The 18,113-nt window shown below is 39.3% G+C and overlaps 1 protein-coding gene across 1 annotated transcript in view; it reads right to left on the bottom strand.

Moving 5' to 3' along the window:
- Nucleotides 1–273: 273 nt before the first annotated feature.
- LOC126252838 (tether containing UBX domain for GLUT4) overlaps nt 274–18,113 on the bottom strand; it is a 58,491-nt gene continuing 40,651 nt past the window's right edge. Inside the window, exons 7-9 of the mRNA XM_049953784.1 lie at nt 16,396–16,619; nt 1,985–2,168; nt 274–568 (exon numbers count right to left, since the gene is read on the bottom strand). Of these exons, the coding sequence (XP_049809741.1) occupies nt 391–568; nt 1,985–2,168; nt 16,396–16,619 (586 nt within the window). The 3' untranslated portion in view covers nt 274–390. The remainder of the gene's footprint in view (nt 569–1,984; nt 2,169–16,395; nt 16,620–18,113) is intronic.

Raw genomic sequence — 18,113 nt, 5'->3', positions numbered from 1 at the left:
TGTCTGCGCACATTCACTTCTAGCCTCTGCTGCATAAAATAATCAGCATAGTGAAACAAAGCATGTAACCAATACAATTTACAATAGTTATTTTCTTTGTTACGCTTGATTGTGTAACCAACACCTGAGATAGCAGAACAATATTACGACAGTGAACAGAACAGAATGTGTGACTAAGATCTTTTTCTACTTGGCTGTTGCTATTACAGCTGTCCTGTTAATGACTGTTAAATATTACAAAATAATATAATTTTTACAATGAAATAAACATAATTTTCAGATTTCAGGTAAAATATATTGACAAAATAGTAATTTTATGAACATGCAGTTTTAATAAAAATCTGGATAAAACATCAAATCAAACCAAAACTTACAATTATAAACAAAACATTATAATGGTTTAAACCACTTAGGTATTTTATTTGGATGTATGTCCGAAGAAACAGCAGCTGCTCTCTGGCTTGACTTGTGAACTGGGTTCTCTTTAGAGTGATGTGGCTGCGTCCCACTAGTGCTTGGCTTATCAGTATTTACCGTTTCCCGATTCTGGGTGACATGGGGTGTGGCCCTACATGACAAACAATTAGTTACACACTGTAGCATCATCAAATACTCAACAATTCAGAAGTGTTATTTACTTATCTGAAAAGTATAATGACATAATTACTAGTTGTAGTGTGATCAACAAGAGCACTGTAAAATATAAAAGCACTAATATGAAGAAAAATTACACAGAAGTAGTTGGAACATAAAGGCAAATATAAGAATCAAAATACCTAAATAAGTGTGGATAGTGGAGGGTGTTAAAATAAAAGTATGCATATACACTAGAAAGAATGACGACTTAGGGAGAGGGGGATTTATGTGAAACAGTATGAATCAGAGCCGGATAATAGTAAGAATACAGTAGGTGGTTTAGTGCTCGTCTCCAACTGCAGAGTCTGCTGTGTGGGAAGAGGAAGGGAAGACATCTATCTCTCTTGTGATGTTGCAACATTTGCTCTGCTAAAGGAGTACTGTATGTTGCAAGCATCCAATGGTTGCCACTGTTTATGGGATTTTTATTGAAAACTTTATTCTTCTGTTGTCAGGTGACCAAATACTGCTGAATACTTCTCCCACAGTGGGTTCTGTCCTTGGTATATAACAACACTCATGATCCTCATACATGATGGGAGGGTGCACAAGGTGCAATTTTTGTAAAAGACACACTGAAGTGATAAACAGCTTATGATAAAAGCAATTTCCAAGTTATCATAGAGGCTCAAACAGACTACAGATTTTAACAGTGGCAAAAAGTTACTTTAGCAGCATGACCACAAGAAATCACAAGCCTGTTGCAGAATTTAGTCAATAAAGCATATGAAACCTGAACAACTTCCAGATCTCAGACTAGCACTCCTCTGACGATCCATTAACTGTAAGAGATTGTTTTAGTTCTTTCCGTAATATGTAACTAGATGTGTTCAGTGCTACATCACAAGCTAGCAACTTCCTCTCCTTATCAACTGTTAGGAGGAGGAGGAGGAGGAGGAGGAGGAGGAAGTAGTAAAGGACTAGGTAATCACCCAGCTGCAGATGAATGATGGGTGACACACACAGACACAGATATACTAGAAAGGGGAACGAGGCAGAGGATCATGGAGGCTTTCATTACCTTTAGAAGCTAGTGTTTTGAATAATCTGTTAAAATTATCTTATCTGACCCTTATTGGAAAAAACAATTACAATGTAGTATCAAGCATGTCACCTTAACATACCAAACTGGGATCTTGAGGGGACCCCATGTTGTTGTTTTTTTTTTTTTTTTTCTTATAGTTGCAGCAGTATCACTGAAAATCACTCTGAGGTCCCTTGAGGACCCAGCTTGGTATGTTAAGGGTCAAAATGCAGATCTGTTTTTAACGCTCAGTTGACATAACACAAATTAATATTCAACATCTGAATGGAAATCCATATAGCAAGGATAATGGAAGAATATTACCTGTGACGACTAGCTATGTTTAAAGCTGCATTGGGGGATGTCAGCCGATTCATGATGTCAGGTTTCAGATAAGATCCATCCCCAGCAGGTTTCTCTGATCCAAAGTGGATCACTGCACTGGGAATTAGGCCAGCTTCTACTAGATGTAGGTCATCTGAAAGTACTTGCTTTGGAGGAGCTGTAACTGATTTAAAAAGAAATAATGTACAATATAATATCTGACTAGAATAGAATTGTTGTATAACAATTCCACTATCAGTATGTTTTCCCATACAAGCACTACCATTAATAATATCTTATTGTTATGAACTTCAAAAGACACATATATTTGATGGAATAATGAGTTAGTGTACAAATATTATTTTTGTCATTGGCATAAACTGGGTAGGTCACTGATATGAACCACGTAACCTGCGACTATCAAAATCGACCCTAGAGGGAGAACATTATGACTAAAAGTAATGAGAGCTAAATAAGCTGAGCAAAGCCAGAATCATAAAATATAAATTACACAGCATTCCATTTCAAGTCTAGGCCCAGAAAGCAAGTTAAAAGCACTGCTGAGGGTTCAACAACAAGATAAAAAGTGCCAATGCAGCTGTTAGACCTCATATTTTATTACTTTAATGGACCAGTGGCCATCCCTATGCAATTTGTTTGCCACATACTCTGATGATGCAGTTGCTGCTGGCGGATCAATATGCCAGGTTGATGTTATCGCCATCCCGCTCTGAGTCAGTTTCCATAGCACCGGAGTATTGGGATATTAGAGCCCTTCCCCCTTTAACCAGCCCTTATGCCCAGTAATGCTTGGTGTGAAACTAGCACTGGAAAAATGGGGGGAAGGCAAAGCAGGAATATCTGCCAATTGCTTGGTGACAACTGGTAGCATGAGGGCAGAACCTCTGTGGGTCTTCAGCATGGGTGTAGGTTCTAAGTATGTGTTGGCTGGGGTGGAGATGGGGAGTGTAGAAGTCTGGGAGGTGATCACCTGGACACGGGAATGCTGGATGGCGTAGCCGGCAGTGGGGCAGACTTAGGTAATTACATCAGCCTTAACGATATTGGGGAGGGTGGGGGTTGGCGTAACATCATGCAATCATCTTGGTTGAAGCTGAAGCTGTTCAGCCACTACTTCAAACTGACATCCTCTGTAACTAATGACAGCCCATTGGGTCCACCCAGACTAGAGAGGCAGTATTGCAGCACAGATATAGCTGTGAAGACTGCATAGAGGAAAAATGTATAAAGGCTTTCTCAGAGGTTGCCATCATAATTTAGTTCATTTGTGACAAACATTCTGACCAACTGCTCTGCTTCTTTGTTCAGGGTGTCTACAACCCGGGACAACCGGGAGATTCGGGAATAGCCCGGGAATTTTTTCATCCGGGAGGAAACTGGGAAAAACCCAGGAATTTTTTAGAATTCTGGGAATTTTTCGTTGTTTAAGTTTCCAGTTAATTTTTTGTAATTCTGACTGGTAAGAACCGATACTCTAACAAACGATATTACTGTATCCCGCTACTGCAGAGTAATACTGCAGCATTAAAACATGAATGAGAGAAAAAAAAAAAAAAAATTAAATTGCAAAAGAAATAAGCCATATAAAATAACAGTGCTCGTACAAGCGTCTGCCAACAGCAGAATGTGTCAAAGGCTTTTTAGTACCTTCTCCCGCTTCTGGCTACAGAAATGTGGCTGTTGCAGTAGCAGCAAATTTTGCTGGCGCGCCCAAGCTGTCTGATCACGCGTGCGCAGCAGGCCCGTTTCTAATGGGGGGTGAGGGCAAACCAGGGTATCTGAACCGGGTGGTAATTTCAGGGGAGGGGGCAAATGAATGTCCTTGAGGGAAAAATCCTTGTTTCATAAAGCACCTAGCATCCAGCGCACGTCGGTCTATTGATGATTCATATGATTTTGAAACACACCCCTGCTGGTATTTGAACACATTATAATTGATTTCTGAATGAATTAGTTGATTTTTGAATGTGTGCATATTGTACGTCATGTCTCTAACAACTGCAGACAAAACGGGACGGGGCTATACGAGCTGAGCGGAATAAAACCGAACAGGAGAAAGCAAACTGCTGCTTGTTTATGTGGTTGATTCGGTTTGCGAATGTTCAGCGTTGCTATAATCACTAGCGAAATCCATAGATTCAGACTACCAGAGTGGAACTAAACGACTAACAGGAATAACAGATAAGAAAGATTACTATTTCTTCTCGGTGTATTCAAGAAAGTCAAATTTTGAGGGAAAATTTTTGGCCAGATCGTAACACTAGACAGGGCCAGTTGCAGTCCCCGGCTAGCAGCCGCTTAAGTTCCATTCTGGAAATAGCGCGGGAAACGCATTGTACGAACTCGTAATAACGCCTAACCGGTGAATAATCGCTGGATAACTAAACTGGTGATTGTGGCAGGGTTAGTAAAGTTAACCGGAGAATGAGTTTTGACAGTGGTAGGAATATTATTAAAATTCATGGAGAAGAAGTAAAAACTGAGTTTCGCCGATGACATTGTAATTCTGTCAGAGACAGCAAAGGACTTGGAAGAGCAGTTGAACGGAATGGACAGTGTCTTGAAAGGAGGATATAAGATGAACATCAACAAAAGCAAAACGAGGATAATGGAATGTAGTCAAATTAAATCGGGTGATGCTGAGGGGATTAGATTAGGAAATGAGACACTTAAAGTAGTGAAGGAGTTTTGCTATTTAGGGAGTAAAATAACTGATAATGGTCGAAGTGGAGAGGATATAAAATGTAGATTGGCAATGGCAAGAAAATCGTTTCTGAAGAAGATAAATTTGTTAACATCGAGTATAGATTTAAGTGTCAGGAAGTCGTTTCTGAAAGTATTTGTATGGAGTGTAGCCATGTATGGAAGTGAAACATGGACGATAAATAGTTTGGACAAGAAGAGAATAGAAGCTTTCGAAATGTGGTGCTACAGAAGAATGCTGAAGATAAGGTGGGTAGATCACGTAACTAATGAGGAGGTATTGAATAGGATTGGGGAGAAGAGAAGTTTGTGGCACAACTTGACTAGAAGAAGGGATCGGTTGGTAGGACATGTTTTGAGGCATCAAGGGATCACAAATTTAGCATTGGAGGGCAGCGTGGAGGGTAAAAATCGTAGAGGGAGACCAAGAGATGAATACACTAAACAGATTCAGAAGGATGTAGGTTGCAGTAGGTACTGGGAGATGAAGAAGCTTGCACAGGATAGAGTAGCATGGAGAGCTGCATCAAACCAGTCTCAGGACTGAAGACCACAACAACAACAACAGGAATAGTTACAGAATTAGTGATGACAAGACTGTTTGTTAGAACGAGGAAGGAGAAGAAACGGGGACATCACACAGATTATGGAAGAATATGACGATTCCAAATTTATACAAAAATTTCATTCTATTACTTTTCAGTCTCGTGCATGAGAAACTGGAGTGCATAAATGAAATGTGAAACCATTTCATAATGTAAAGCTTTTTGCTTGTAGTAGGCCAAATAGGTATTTCGTATTGGTACTTCGCGAATTTATTGTCGTATTATAAAAATGGTCATTATTGCCAAAACAGTGTCACTTATTTGATGTGTGTTACAATTGCTGCAATATTAGAAAGGGCTATTTTGTTTTATCCGGAACACAGTGACAAAATAGACGTAATCAGATTGAGAAACCACACCAGTCTTGGGTACTAATTGTATTAAATGCTTTTTCAGTATTGGACAACAACATTTACATTCTTCATGTAGCAGAAAGTTTGACGAAATTTGATAAGGTAATAGTTCTTTCGCAGAAAGGAAAGAATGCCATGTAAAGTTGTACCAAGATTAGAGAGAAAAATCGCTAGGACCTAAGGATTGAAGAAATGTGTACTGTCCTGCCTGTCTCTTGTCTTTACTGGTTTTAGTTATCCTATATTTAATTTTATGTTACACAGAAGAGCAAGTTATTAGCTAATAGGCAATAAAGAGTCCAGATTTTCTGAAGAGTTCTTGTTCTCCTGGTTACAAATAATCCTATCCAGTATTAATTGTGGGGATTGTGCAGAATGTAAAACCGGCTGACTGGGAGCAGGATAGGCACTACAGGACATTTCAATTTCCACTTTCCTGAAATAGTTTGATGGCATCCATTACAAAATATATACGTCTGAGTTCCACAGAGTGAAATACAGTGACGTGCGCTGTAAGAATGTTGTTTGAAGAGGCGTGGCACTGCACTGCACTGCACACTTAAGACCAAATAACGTGTCTTACATTTCCTCGAAGATGTATGTTTTATGTATCAGATTCTTCAGAAAGTTGTGCGCTACAAAATGAACTTATTTTTGAAAAGTCTGTTTTTAAATTTTTGGCGTTCTGATGCGCAGAGCAGTCTGAGTTATAGGGGGAAGGGGGGCAGTTTCCACGTGACTCGTATTTACATTTAGTGATTTTTCTGTTTGCTCTTCGTTTATTGCTCTCACGTTAAATGAAAACAAGACGGATTCCTGTGGCTGGGAGCTATTAAGCGAATTAAAATATATTCATGTAATTACGGAAGGCTAAAATATGTTACTAGTTTCAGATCTTATTTTATTTCCACCAGTCAAGCATTAATCGCCTTGCAGAACAATAGAGTTATTTTTGTTGGTTTGCTAAAGAAATTTGGCTTTTATTAGGGTTTCCTGCTGAGGCATTGAAACGAAGTGTTTAATTCCACACTATTGCCTATTTTCAACTGTTCGCTGCGTTTCAAGTGCACGTCTTCATCTTCTAGCACTTACTGCATTATGCCATAACAAAGAACGAAACATGACATAACACAGTACTGGTACTCGAAGAAAATTTACGTCCCGAAAACCACACTGAAAAGCTTCGTATCAGGTCGAGGCCTACGTCATTGGGAATCTGGACATACGAATGTGCACTGTTAGGCGAACTATGCATTTTAGTACGGTTCACGAAATTCCGACGCTCTTGGAGTATCCTCTCACGTCTTGTTTCTTTTATGACAAGAAGTAAGATCTATTAATGTTTTACACGTACAAACATAAGGGCTTCCTACGTCACTATAGCTGCGCAAGAGCGGTGACGCCTCTTATCTAGGCGCTTCAGTCCGGAACCCCACGACTGCTACGGTCACAGGTTTGAATCCTGCCTCGGGCATGGATGTGTGTGACGTCCTTAGGGTAGTTGGGTTTAAATAGTTCTAAGTTCTAGGGGACTGATTACCTCAGATGTTAAGTCTCATAGTGCTCAGAGCCAGAGCCTCTTATCTGGCGTTGTCTAGCAACTGCTGAAATGAATCTATTTCTAACAAGTCGCGGGAAAATATTGCGAACAGTTATTCGAAAAGAGTTATTTTCAAAGTAAATTTCCTTTTACGGAAGATGAACTATGTGCGAGAATGTACTATGATTTTCCTATATCACAATGCGTTTGCTCTCTTTTAAAAATCAACTTTTTGATGACGAGCCATTTAGAATAATTTCTAGCCCAGAAGATCAGAGATGTACGTCGTTATTAAAAATTTTACTGGCGTATTTGTGTGATGTATCTTAAAGTGTAACATGCGTTAAACAAATCAACATTACATGTGAAAGCTTAGCTTCTCTTGTAGCTTATTAATCTTCGAGACAAATATTAATGCGAAAGCTTTGCTTTTCTTGTAGCAACACTATGTATATTAATTTAAACCATTGAATTTTCTTGTTGTTGGAATTCAAATTTATACTTTCGTGATACGAAAATACGCAGCGTACATGTTGCTGCACATCAAAGATTTTTCCAAAGCGTCTTTTTTCGCTCTGAGTTTCGTTTTCTAAAGTGCCGGGAAATTCTACGCTGCTGTATAAAACCATATCCATTCAAAGGATACGTTTTACAGTTCCGAGGGAAAGTATACTATCACTTAACACAGAAAAAGTGTATTTTCACCCAGGAGAAAATGTATTTTTAACCGGGAGATCCAGGAAAAATCCGGGAATTTTCTTTCCTTGTCCGTGTATACACCCTGGTGTTAGACCCAAGATTATAAAGAGGGGGGTCAGATGTGTTGTATTGTTCCTCCTTGTTGGAACTCTGCTAATGTGCACAATGGGTCATTGTTGGATACAATAATATGTGGCGCTCCCTTTATGGTGAAGATCATTACTAGTGCCCAGACTGTAGCTCCTGATGTAATTGATAATATACGGATAACATAAGGGAAATTATCAAGAATATGTCCACCACAAGCAGCCACAGTTTCCTTGAATGAGCCTGCAAAGTGATATGCATGTAATACCATGCTGATTGGGAATAGGCCATGGGGAGAAACACACACCTGATTCTAGGTGTTTCGCACATGTCAGGTAGGCTAGAACCTCACATTCAATGTCAGCATCCGTACTTCGTCAATGCCTCCATCCTCCATAACCCAATTGTACATTATGCAGTACCTTGAGACCAGAGTGTAATAGGGATCATAGCCCAACCCTCAGAATCTTCCATGGCCAGCAGAAATACCCATTAAGTCTGTGCCACATCAAAGAAAAAGTCCATAGCACAGGTTCCATAGCTTTGTACAGGTGCTCTGAGCAAACAAAAAGTGCATATCTTACTACTTCATTAGATACTGATTTGCCAATATAGCCACCTTCTGGGCTGCCATGGGGAATTTTTCAAGTGTGTGTGTGTGTGTGTGTGTGTGTGTGTGTGTGTTTACTCTTTTCATTAAGCTGGTAGCATGATACAACATCAGCGTTGATGTAGTGGGCAGGGGGGTGGATCTCATAATGATGGTTCTGTTGTACTGTTTATCATCTACCTTTCACTGTCATACAAGACTACAGTCCAGATACATACTTTAAGAAAATAATTCTTAATATTTAAACTTATATTACATGTTAACATACTTCCTTTTCAGTTTTTTTTTTTTTTTTTTCAATGCTGCATTTTATATTCTCTCTCTCTCTACTTCAGTTATCATCAATTTATTTTGCTCTGCAAAAGTGAAACTAACTACTTTTAGTTTCTCAGTTGTTAACCTAGTTCTCTCAACATCACCTGATAATTTAACTACAGTCCATTCCTCTCATTTTAATTTTGTTGAGGTTCATCTTATAATCTCTTTTCATGACAGAATTCATTCCTTTCAAATGGGCTTTTAACTCCTTCACAAGCCCTAACAGGTTTACAATATCATTGGAAAAGTTAACTTCTTATCCCTGACTTTGTACAGTCACCCAATCTCTCTCCACATTTAATACTTTCAACAGACATGTAAAGGGTACACACACTATCCTAGCTTTTGGAACTATCAGTTTCTAACTCACTGAAGAGAGAGGAATACACAGGGGAAGTTTAAAAAGGAAGAGCAGGTCACTCGTACCCCAGGATGGGAGGACCCGCCTGTTGTGAGGACGAAGGGGGAGGAAGACAGGAATTATTGTTAATTCAATGTGTGTGTTAAAAATATTCTGGTTGATGGGTCTGTTTTCTTTGTGCTTATTATTCTTTCTTATGTGTGTTTTACGTAATGCCCCTGCCCCCTCATCCATTTTTATATGAACACATCTTGAAAACTAAATAATACGTTCAGTGATATTGAGGCACTGTGTATATAAATTCCATTAAGTTGTTTATATTTTAAAGGTGTAAATATTGATAACCTCAATAATGGAAATAATCATCATTCTGTTCTGCACTTGTACCTGATGCTTATGATACACGAGGACGGGTGCAACTGGTACACTGTCTTGGTGTAAAAGCACATGTGCAGTCTTTTCCAGCTGTATTTCACACAATGCTGGAAAGAGCTTGTTCTTCAAAACATCTTGGTAGGATGCACGTGTCAGCACAGTGCCCTTTGGAATACAATGAGTAAGGTTTATGCCATTGCTGTCCCACAACATGGCCACCAGCATTTTTTCAGCACTGGAACTTTCCCGAAATTTTTTTTATGGTGGTGAGTATGTGTGCACTTCCAATGAGCTGACTGGCACTTCATTTCGGGGTTCAAAGACAGCATCCACGTCTCATCCATTGTCACAATAGATGAAAAGAATGTCCCATTCATGCTGTCATCACTGCCTGGCAACATGCCACGTGCGCAGCCTTGTGGTCATCCGTCAGCATTCGTTGCATCTATCTGGAGGACACTTTTCACATTTTCAGGTCTCGATGCAAGACTGTGTGTACAGATCCACGGAAATGCCAACTTTGGAGGCTGTGTGTTCCACACTCCTTCAGTGATCTTACACAACTTCCTCCATTTGTTCCATCATGTCATTAGACTGGTTGGTGTGAGGCCAAGATTGTATTGGTTTGTTGTCACACAATGATCTGTTGTCTTTGAAATGGCACACCCATGAATACGCCTTAGTCACATCCATGACACCATCACTGTATATCTCATTCAACTCGTAATGAATTTCAATCTGTATCACACCATGCCTATGGAGAAAAAAAATGATTAGACACTCTCCTTGTAATGAAAACAACACCATTCTAACTATCAAAAACAGTCCTCACTCTTGCTGCTGCCACTAGGATTCTGTGTGCCATACAGTGCTGCCATCTCTGTCACTCACTCTCAATGAGTGCATGCATATTTTTGTTAAAAGAAAAGAAAAAAATTCCTTGACGTCTATATTTATGTGCTGCTCCATGACTCTGCTGTCAATATCTTTATTCTTGGCTTGTGTGTAACTTCTGTGTATTTTCTTACAGTAAATGTGTTTTTTTTCGTATCCAGGGTGTAATTACAAAGCTAATAAAATGTTTTATTGCCTTTAAATAATATTTTTCATCAGGTTATGGGCCCAGTACACGTGTAAAGGCAAACAACACAGTTTAATTAAAACAATATTTGAAATGAGCTTATGTCTGTAAAGAAACATGACTGCTAGCGGCGATTATAAAGTCAGCACTGATAAGCTTGAAGGACCTGACGCTGGGCCAAATGGAAATGGCATATTTCTATGGTGCTATGTTCATATGGACTAGAAGATATTATTAACGGTACACGTGAACGTGTAGGGTTGCCGCAAGATACGACAAGTGAACAAAAAGAAGCGTATGTGGAATGGCTCAAGGACGACGCAAAGGCAGCAAGTGATAAGCAAGTGCGCTAAGTAAACCTGTTGCAGAACTCGTCTTAAAGTGCAAGAATGCTAAAGAAATCTGGGACAAATTACGCGCCCGATTTGAACGTAGCAGTACTCAGCGTTTGAATATGTTGATTGAAACATTTTTCCGTGTTAAACGTGATGCATCGGAAGATATTAGTGCACATGTGGCCAAACTGCAAAAGTTATTTGTGGACCTGAACGATGAATTATCAAAACATGAAGAAAATACGCTATCTGAAAGAATCTTAAATGGTCGAATTTTGTCTACACTGGGAAAAGACTATGACAATTTTAAGGATCTCTGGGATACGATACCGACAGAAAAGCAAAGCTTGAATTTATTGATTGAAAAACTCTGTACTATTGAACTGCGTGAACAAGACGTTAATGGAAGTGCAGCTTTTGTCGTTTCTAAAACAAGAAAACGGCAAACAAGTAATCAGCAAGTAAAGATGACGAAGTCACAATTAAAACAGAAGTTTCCGTGTAATAAATGCAAACAATTAGGTCACTGGGCAGCAGAGTGTCCACAGAACACTCGTGACAGCAATAAAAGAAAAGAGAAGAAGCGAGACAGTGAACACGCTGCATTTACTTCATACGCTATGGGTGTGTGTACCAGTAATCACAGTGACCCAAATAAATGGTATTGCGACAGTGGCGCTACAAATCATATCACTCCCAACAAACAGTATTTTGTTTCGTATAGTGAATTTGATGTTCCTCAAGTAATTTCATTGGGAAAACAAGATGTGAAAATGTGTGCGTACGGTCAAGGAACAGTTTACATCCAAATCCGACGAAACAATAAATGGTACAATGCTAGAATGGACAATGTTTTATACGTCCCTGATGCAAGTGCTAATCTGTTCTCTGTGAGAGCCATTGCCTGCAGAGGCTACAGTACTAATTTTAGTTATAATAATGTCTGTGTTCGAAAACAAGTCAGTGGCAATATTGTTATGACAGGTTATGTGAAAAATGGACTTTATGTGTTGAACATGCGTGTTGTTAGAAATGCAAAAATGAATCTTATGAGCTTGATGACTTCATCCGAAACATTGCAAGTGTACCATGAAAGGTTTGGTCATCAGAATAAACAACATGTGAAGAATATTTTAAAAGGAATGAACATTAATGTGGAAGATGCCAAGAGTGAATTTTGTGACGGCTGTGCGGTTGGAAAGATGCATAGGCTGCCATTCAAAACACGAACAATACGCGCTACCAGTAGTGGTGAATTAATCCACGCGGATGTAAATGGGCCAATGAGCACGAAATCTTTTGGAGGCAAGCATTATTATGTATGTTTCAAAGACGATTTTAGAAAATTTCGTCGAATTTTCTTTTTAAGACACAAAAGTGAAGTGTGTACTGTGCTTAAGCAGTTTTTAAATGAAGCACGAACTAATGGACATGTTGACAAACAATTTAGATGTGATGGTGGCAAAGAATTTAACAATAAGAATGTCAGTGAACTGCTTGCAGACAGGGGAATAGAGCTACTGATTCCTTCTCCTTACACTCCTGAACAAAATGGTGTGGCTGAACGGGAAAATAGGACCATTGTTGAAGCTGCCCGGTCAATGCTAAATCCGAGTAAATTACCTAAAGGGTTGTGGGCAGAGGCATGTAACACAGCAGTCTACCTAATAAATCGTACTGGAAAATCTTCAGTTGAAAATAAAACCCCTTATGAACTATGGTTTAATCGACCAGTAGGATGACTTTATCATCTCAGAATTTTTGGTACAGGCTGCTATGTTCACATTAACAAACAATTATGTTCCAAGTTTGATGATAAGGCAGTTTTTGGACGACTTGTTGGATATGTTAATGACAAAGATGGGTTCAGAGTTTGGATTCCATCTAAAAGAAAAGTGGTGTTGAGTCACGATGTAAAATTTAAGCCAGAAATTGTTTGTGATTTACATAGTGATCATGTTGAATTTGAAGTCCCTCGGGAAGAATTTAATGATCCGAATTCATCTAAAGATGACCAATGTAAATCTCCCAGGCTGTACACTTCTGGAGGAAGCCAAACTCAAGAAAAAATTGGCACTCTCGATTCTAGAGAAAGTCAAGAGTCGAGTGAATCTGAAGAAAATAAAGAATTAACAGAATTTCTAAAAGCAGAAGCTGCTGAATCTTCTAATGAAGAGAAACAGAAGAATAAAAGACAACGAAGAAAACCAACCTGGATGGAAAGTGGTGAATTTTGTATGGCAACAAAAGTTGATGCACTTGGATACAAAGATCCAAACTGTTTTTCAGAAATATTGCAGTCAAACGAGAAGGAAGAATGGATGCAAGCTATTAGTGAAGAACTTCAATCACTTAAGGAAAACAATACCTGGGTGCTGGTTGACCGTCCGAAGAATGCCAAAGTATTGCAAAACCGCTGGGTTCTACGGCGAAAGGTCGCAGTCAATGGAGGTACTCGCTTTAAAGCCAGATTGGTTGCAAAAGGCTGTATTCAGAAAGCAGGAATTGATTATGACGACGCCTTTAGCCCTGTGGCACGTTATGACACCATACGAACTCTGTTGGCTGTAGCTGCTTCAAAGAAAATGCTGCTAGAACAATTCGATGTAAAGACAGCTTTTTTGAATGGAATACTTGAAGATGAAGTATATATGGAACAACCAGAAGGTTTCGAAGATGGTACAGGCCGAGTATGTTTCTTAAGAAAAGGTCTTTATGGGTTGAAGCAAGCGCCACGTTGCTGGAACAAACGTTTTGTTGAGTTCATGAAGAAAGCTGGTTTTTCAAACAGTGATGCAGACCCATGCCTATTTTATCGTAGACAAAATGGAAATAGCCTTTATGTGGCAATCTACGTTGATGATGGCCTGATTGTCGGCAGTAACAAGAAAGAAATTGCTGTTTTTATGGATGTTTTACAACATGAATTCGAAATAACAACTGGCAGTTTTGACAATTTTCTTGGCATAAAAATAAAGCAATATGAAGATGGAGCAATAATGATAAGTCAAGAGAAATACACAGAAGAAATTCTGCAAAGATTTCGAATGGCAGAATGAAATACAATCTCAACTCCTATTGGACGTGAGGACAATAATCAAAACGAAGAAGTTTCGTCATCTGTACCCTACCGTGAAGCAATTGGTTGTCTCATGTACCTTTCAACAGTAACTCGTCCAGACATCACTTTTGCAGTCAATAAAGCTGCTCGAGCTATGGAGAAACCAACCACTGAAGACTGGAATAGAGTAAAGCGCATTTTCCGGTATTTGAAAGGGACCTTAAATTTTGGAATTGTATATAATAAAAAAGAAGAGTTAAAGATTTACGCTGATGCAGATTTCGCAGGTGATAACCGGACAAGGCGCTCAACAACTGGAATTCTTGCAAAGTACTCAGGTGGTGCAGTGTCATGGACAAGTCAGTTGCAGAAAGTAGTGGCCACATCCACAACCGAGGCGGAAATAATTGCAGCTAGTGAAGGAGCAAAAGAGTTAGTTTGGTTACGTCGTCTGCTATCAGAATTAGTGGAAATGTCGGGGCAGCCTCCAGTTCTTTACATTGACAATGCTAGTGCATTGAAGTTGGCAAACAATCCAGAATATCATCGACGTTCTTAACATATAGAGGTCCGACATTTCTATGTTCGTGAAAGATATCTGAACAGTGAGATTTTCTTGGAACACATTGATGGACACAACCAGTTGGCAGATATTTTGACGAAACCTCTTGAACGAGTTCGATTTAATTTTCTATGTTCAGAAATTGGCATGCAAGAGACAAAGCAATAATTTCATGATTTTTTCTTTTGGAGGAAGTGTTAAAAGAAAAGAAAAAATTCCTTGACGTCTATATTTATGTGCTGCTCCATGACTCTGCTGTCAATATCTTTATTCTTGGCTTGTGTGTAACTTCTGTGTATTTTCTTACAGTAAATGTGTTTTTTTCGTATCCAGGGTGTAATTACAAAGCTAATAAAATGTTTTCTTGCCTTTAAATAATATTTTTCATCAATTTTAAAACAAATCACATGTTTCTATTGGTTTCCAATCCTGATGAAAAAAACAATCTGAGGTGGTGTAACTTGAATGCACTCACATGTAAGATGGGAGCGTGATAAATGTCACCTGTTATTTCATTTATAGAGCCTCAGTATTCTACTTGTTATTGTTCTACTATAATTTTTCACTGTATGTTTTGTGTTTACATACATTGTATGTTTAAGAAATTTCTTGAAATTATTGCCACATTCCGTTGTGTGATTTTCAATTGTATCACAAAGAATATTCACTTGAGGAAACTATAAAATCACTGAATGGCTGCCCAGTACTTACATTCAGAAGGTGAAATACCAGTATTGCTGATGGGCCCATTAAAAGGGACAGAGAAAGAACGGGTCAGGTCACTCAGATTCCAGGATGAGAGGGACCTTTCTGACTTTCCAAAACATACTCTTCATTCCTCCATGGGACAGGAATTAACAGTTTCAGAAGTTAGGAACAGTTTTTTTCACTTTTAAATGTGCCTATTGGCAGTATTCAAATTTCACCTCTTAATGATAAGTACTGGCCTATCATCATGTCTTTTTGTGAATGTATAGTTTTCCTAAGTAAACTTTCCATTTAATGCAATTGAAAATTAAGTCACCGTCAATGTAAATAGATCCCAGATATGCGAAGATAATATGAAATGCTTTTACTTCTAAAATGAAAATTTACAGAGAGTTACACAAGACAAAAAGTCAGTGATTGCAGAAAAGCAGCACACACAGATTCTGGCCACTTATGTACGTGTGAGGTGTGCTTGTTTGTGTAAATGTACAGTGTGTGTATTTTTTCTGGAGAGAGCTTTGGTCATAAGCTAAATGTGTAACAGTCTTTTTGTTGCACCTATCTGCAACTCAACGTGTTATCTTTATGGTGAATGGCAATCTATCCTTTTCATAATACTGTTAAATCTTAATTCTGTTTTTATACGTAGATGTACACAGAATGCCCCCAAGTGCATTTCTGAAAGAGTGAGCATAAGTGCCTGCTGCAATACATAGCTATGCCTACCCCTACTCTCACTACTGTAGAGGCGAGGAGAAGTAGTTAATCTTAAACTACACAAATCACTCTCTCCCTTCAATGTATATTTACTCTCTGTTCGTGGTCTCATTTGCAAGATTAATGGATATCAATACCATAACAGCAAGTTTACAAGAGATCATAATTAGAGACTCGTGTTACTACCAATCTAATATTTTGTGTAGTTACATGCAAATTATGGAAGTGTGTGGTGTTTATAAATTAAACAAAAAGTGTGAGCTGCTGTAACTTACAAAGATAAAACTGTAATTCAGGATCACAAAGGAAGCCCCTTACAAACTGTGCCACAGTGCTGACTGTTTCATGAGGAGCAAAAGTGCCTTGTAAAACTAGCTGGTCTGGAAAGTAAATTCGTATCACAGATTTCTTGTACCGGCCCAAGTTGTTGAGCACCTGCTTTGATGCTTCCAGTTCCCTCATGGCAGATGTTGTGATTGGAGCATCCTCCAGTTCAGCCCTGCGAAAAACACTTATTTATTACAACAATATGATCAAAATGTTAGCATTATTGTTTTACAGTAAATATACTAAAAATATAATGGTAATATGAGTATGTTACTATACTTTATACTGAAAAGTGTTCCCTAAAGCTTCTATTTCTTTATTGAGGTAAATCTGCTTCATTTTGGTTTTGATTTGCTTTAGGGTGCAAAAAACAACTGGGGTCATACGTGCCAAAGTCAAAACTAGAAAACACAAATACAGAAAGTAGTTAAAAAATGACTATACTTCAGTCCCAATTGACATAGTAGAAGACAGCTAAGGGCTAAAAACACGAAACTAAAAATTAAATGGCCTTTGCCATATTGCTTTGGTGTATAAAAAGTAAAACATGGTCGACAGCCCGCGCAACATTTGCTAAAACAGCTGATAAATCAGACAGCAAACCCAAGTAGGAACGTAAATGGTTAAAAAATGGGCGTTCCATCAGGAAGTGGCGAACAGTTAAAACTTGGGCGCAATGTGTACAAAGTGATGGGGCAGCACCACTTAGCAAATGACTATGGCTAAAAAGGCAGTGCCCAATACAAAGCCTAGTTAAAATGACTTCCTCCTGGAGGGAGGACCGAGAGGAGGTCATGCAAGTCGCTGGGAGAGACTTATTAAGGCAGAGCTCATTCCCGTTAAGGGAGGACCATTGGCGATGCCAAAGGGACACCACCTCTTAACAGATGGCGACACAGATATCATCGGAGGGAATATAAGTACTCGCAGTCTGAGGTACAAGAACTGCAGCCTTGGCAGCAGCCTCATTTCCTGGCAGACCGACATGACCAGGAACCACAGAAACATCACATTGGCTCCACCGATAGTGAGCAAGTGACAGTTTTCCTGGACCTGCTGCACTAAGGGATGGGCGGTGTACAACACACACAGACTTTGAAGGGTGCTGAGAGTCTGAGCAGAGAACACAATTGAAAGGGCTTTGTCACTGGATGGCCTGACACAAAGTGAAGAGCTCAGCTGTAAATACTGAGCAGTGTGCCAGAAGGCAACAGCGAAAGACACGGGTGCCAATGATGAAGGCACCCCCGACCTCACTGTCAGTCCGAGAGCTATCAGTGCATACAAAGGTACTATCGCGAAGTTCCATGCAAAGGTCATGAAATTGAAGGCAATAGACCGAGGCTGGAGTAGTGTCCTTAGGAAGCGAATGAAGGCCAAGGTTAACATGGGCTGCTTCACGAAGCCAAGGTGGTGAAGGGGTCACACCCACCAGGAAAGTTGCAGGTAGTGTGAAGTTAAGTCGCCATATCAAGTGCCAAGCAGACTCCAGGAGGTAACAGAAGAGGGATGTGCCCCATACTGACGATCAAAGGAATCATCAAAGCAGGAGACATAGGATAGGTGGCCATACATGGCAGACAAATAGCTTGCATACCTGCTGAAGAGAAAGTCACGGTGGTAGGACAGTGGTAGTTCAGCAGCTTCAGCATACAGGTTCTCAACT

This window comes from Schistocerca nitens, chromosome 4 (genome assembly GCF_023898315.1).
Source record: "Schistocerca nitens isolate TAMUIC-IGC-003100 chromosome 4, iqSchNite1.1, whole genome shotgun sequence".
NCBI classification, from domain to species: domain Eukaryota; kingdom Metazoa; phylum Arthropoda; class Insecta; order Orthoptera; family Acrididae; genus Schistocerca; species Schistocerca nitens.
Note: the sequence above shows the minus strand (reverse complement) of the source record. Positions and strands in the feature narration are given on the sequence as shown.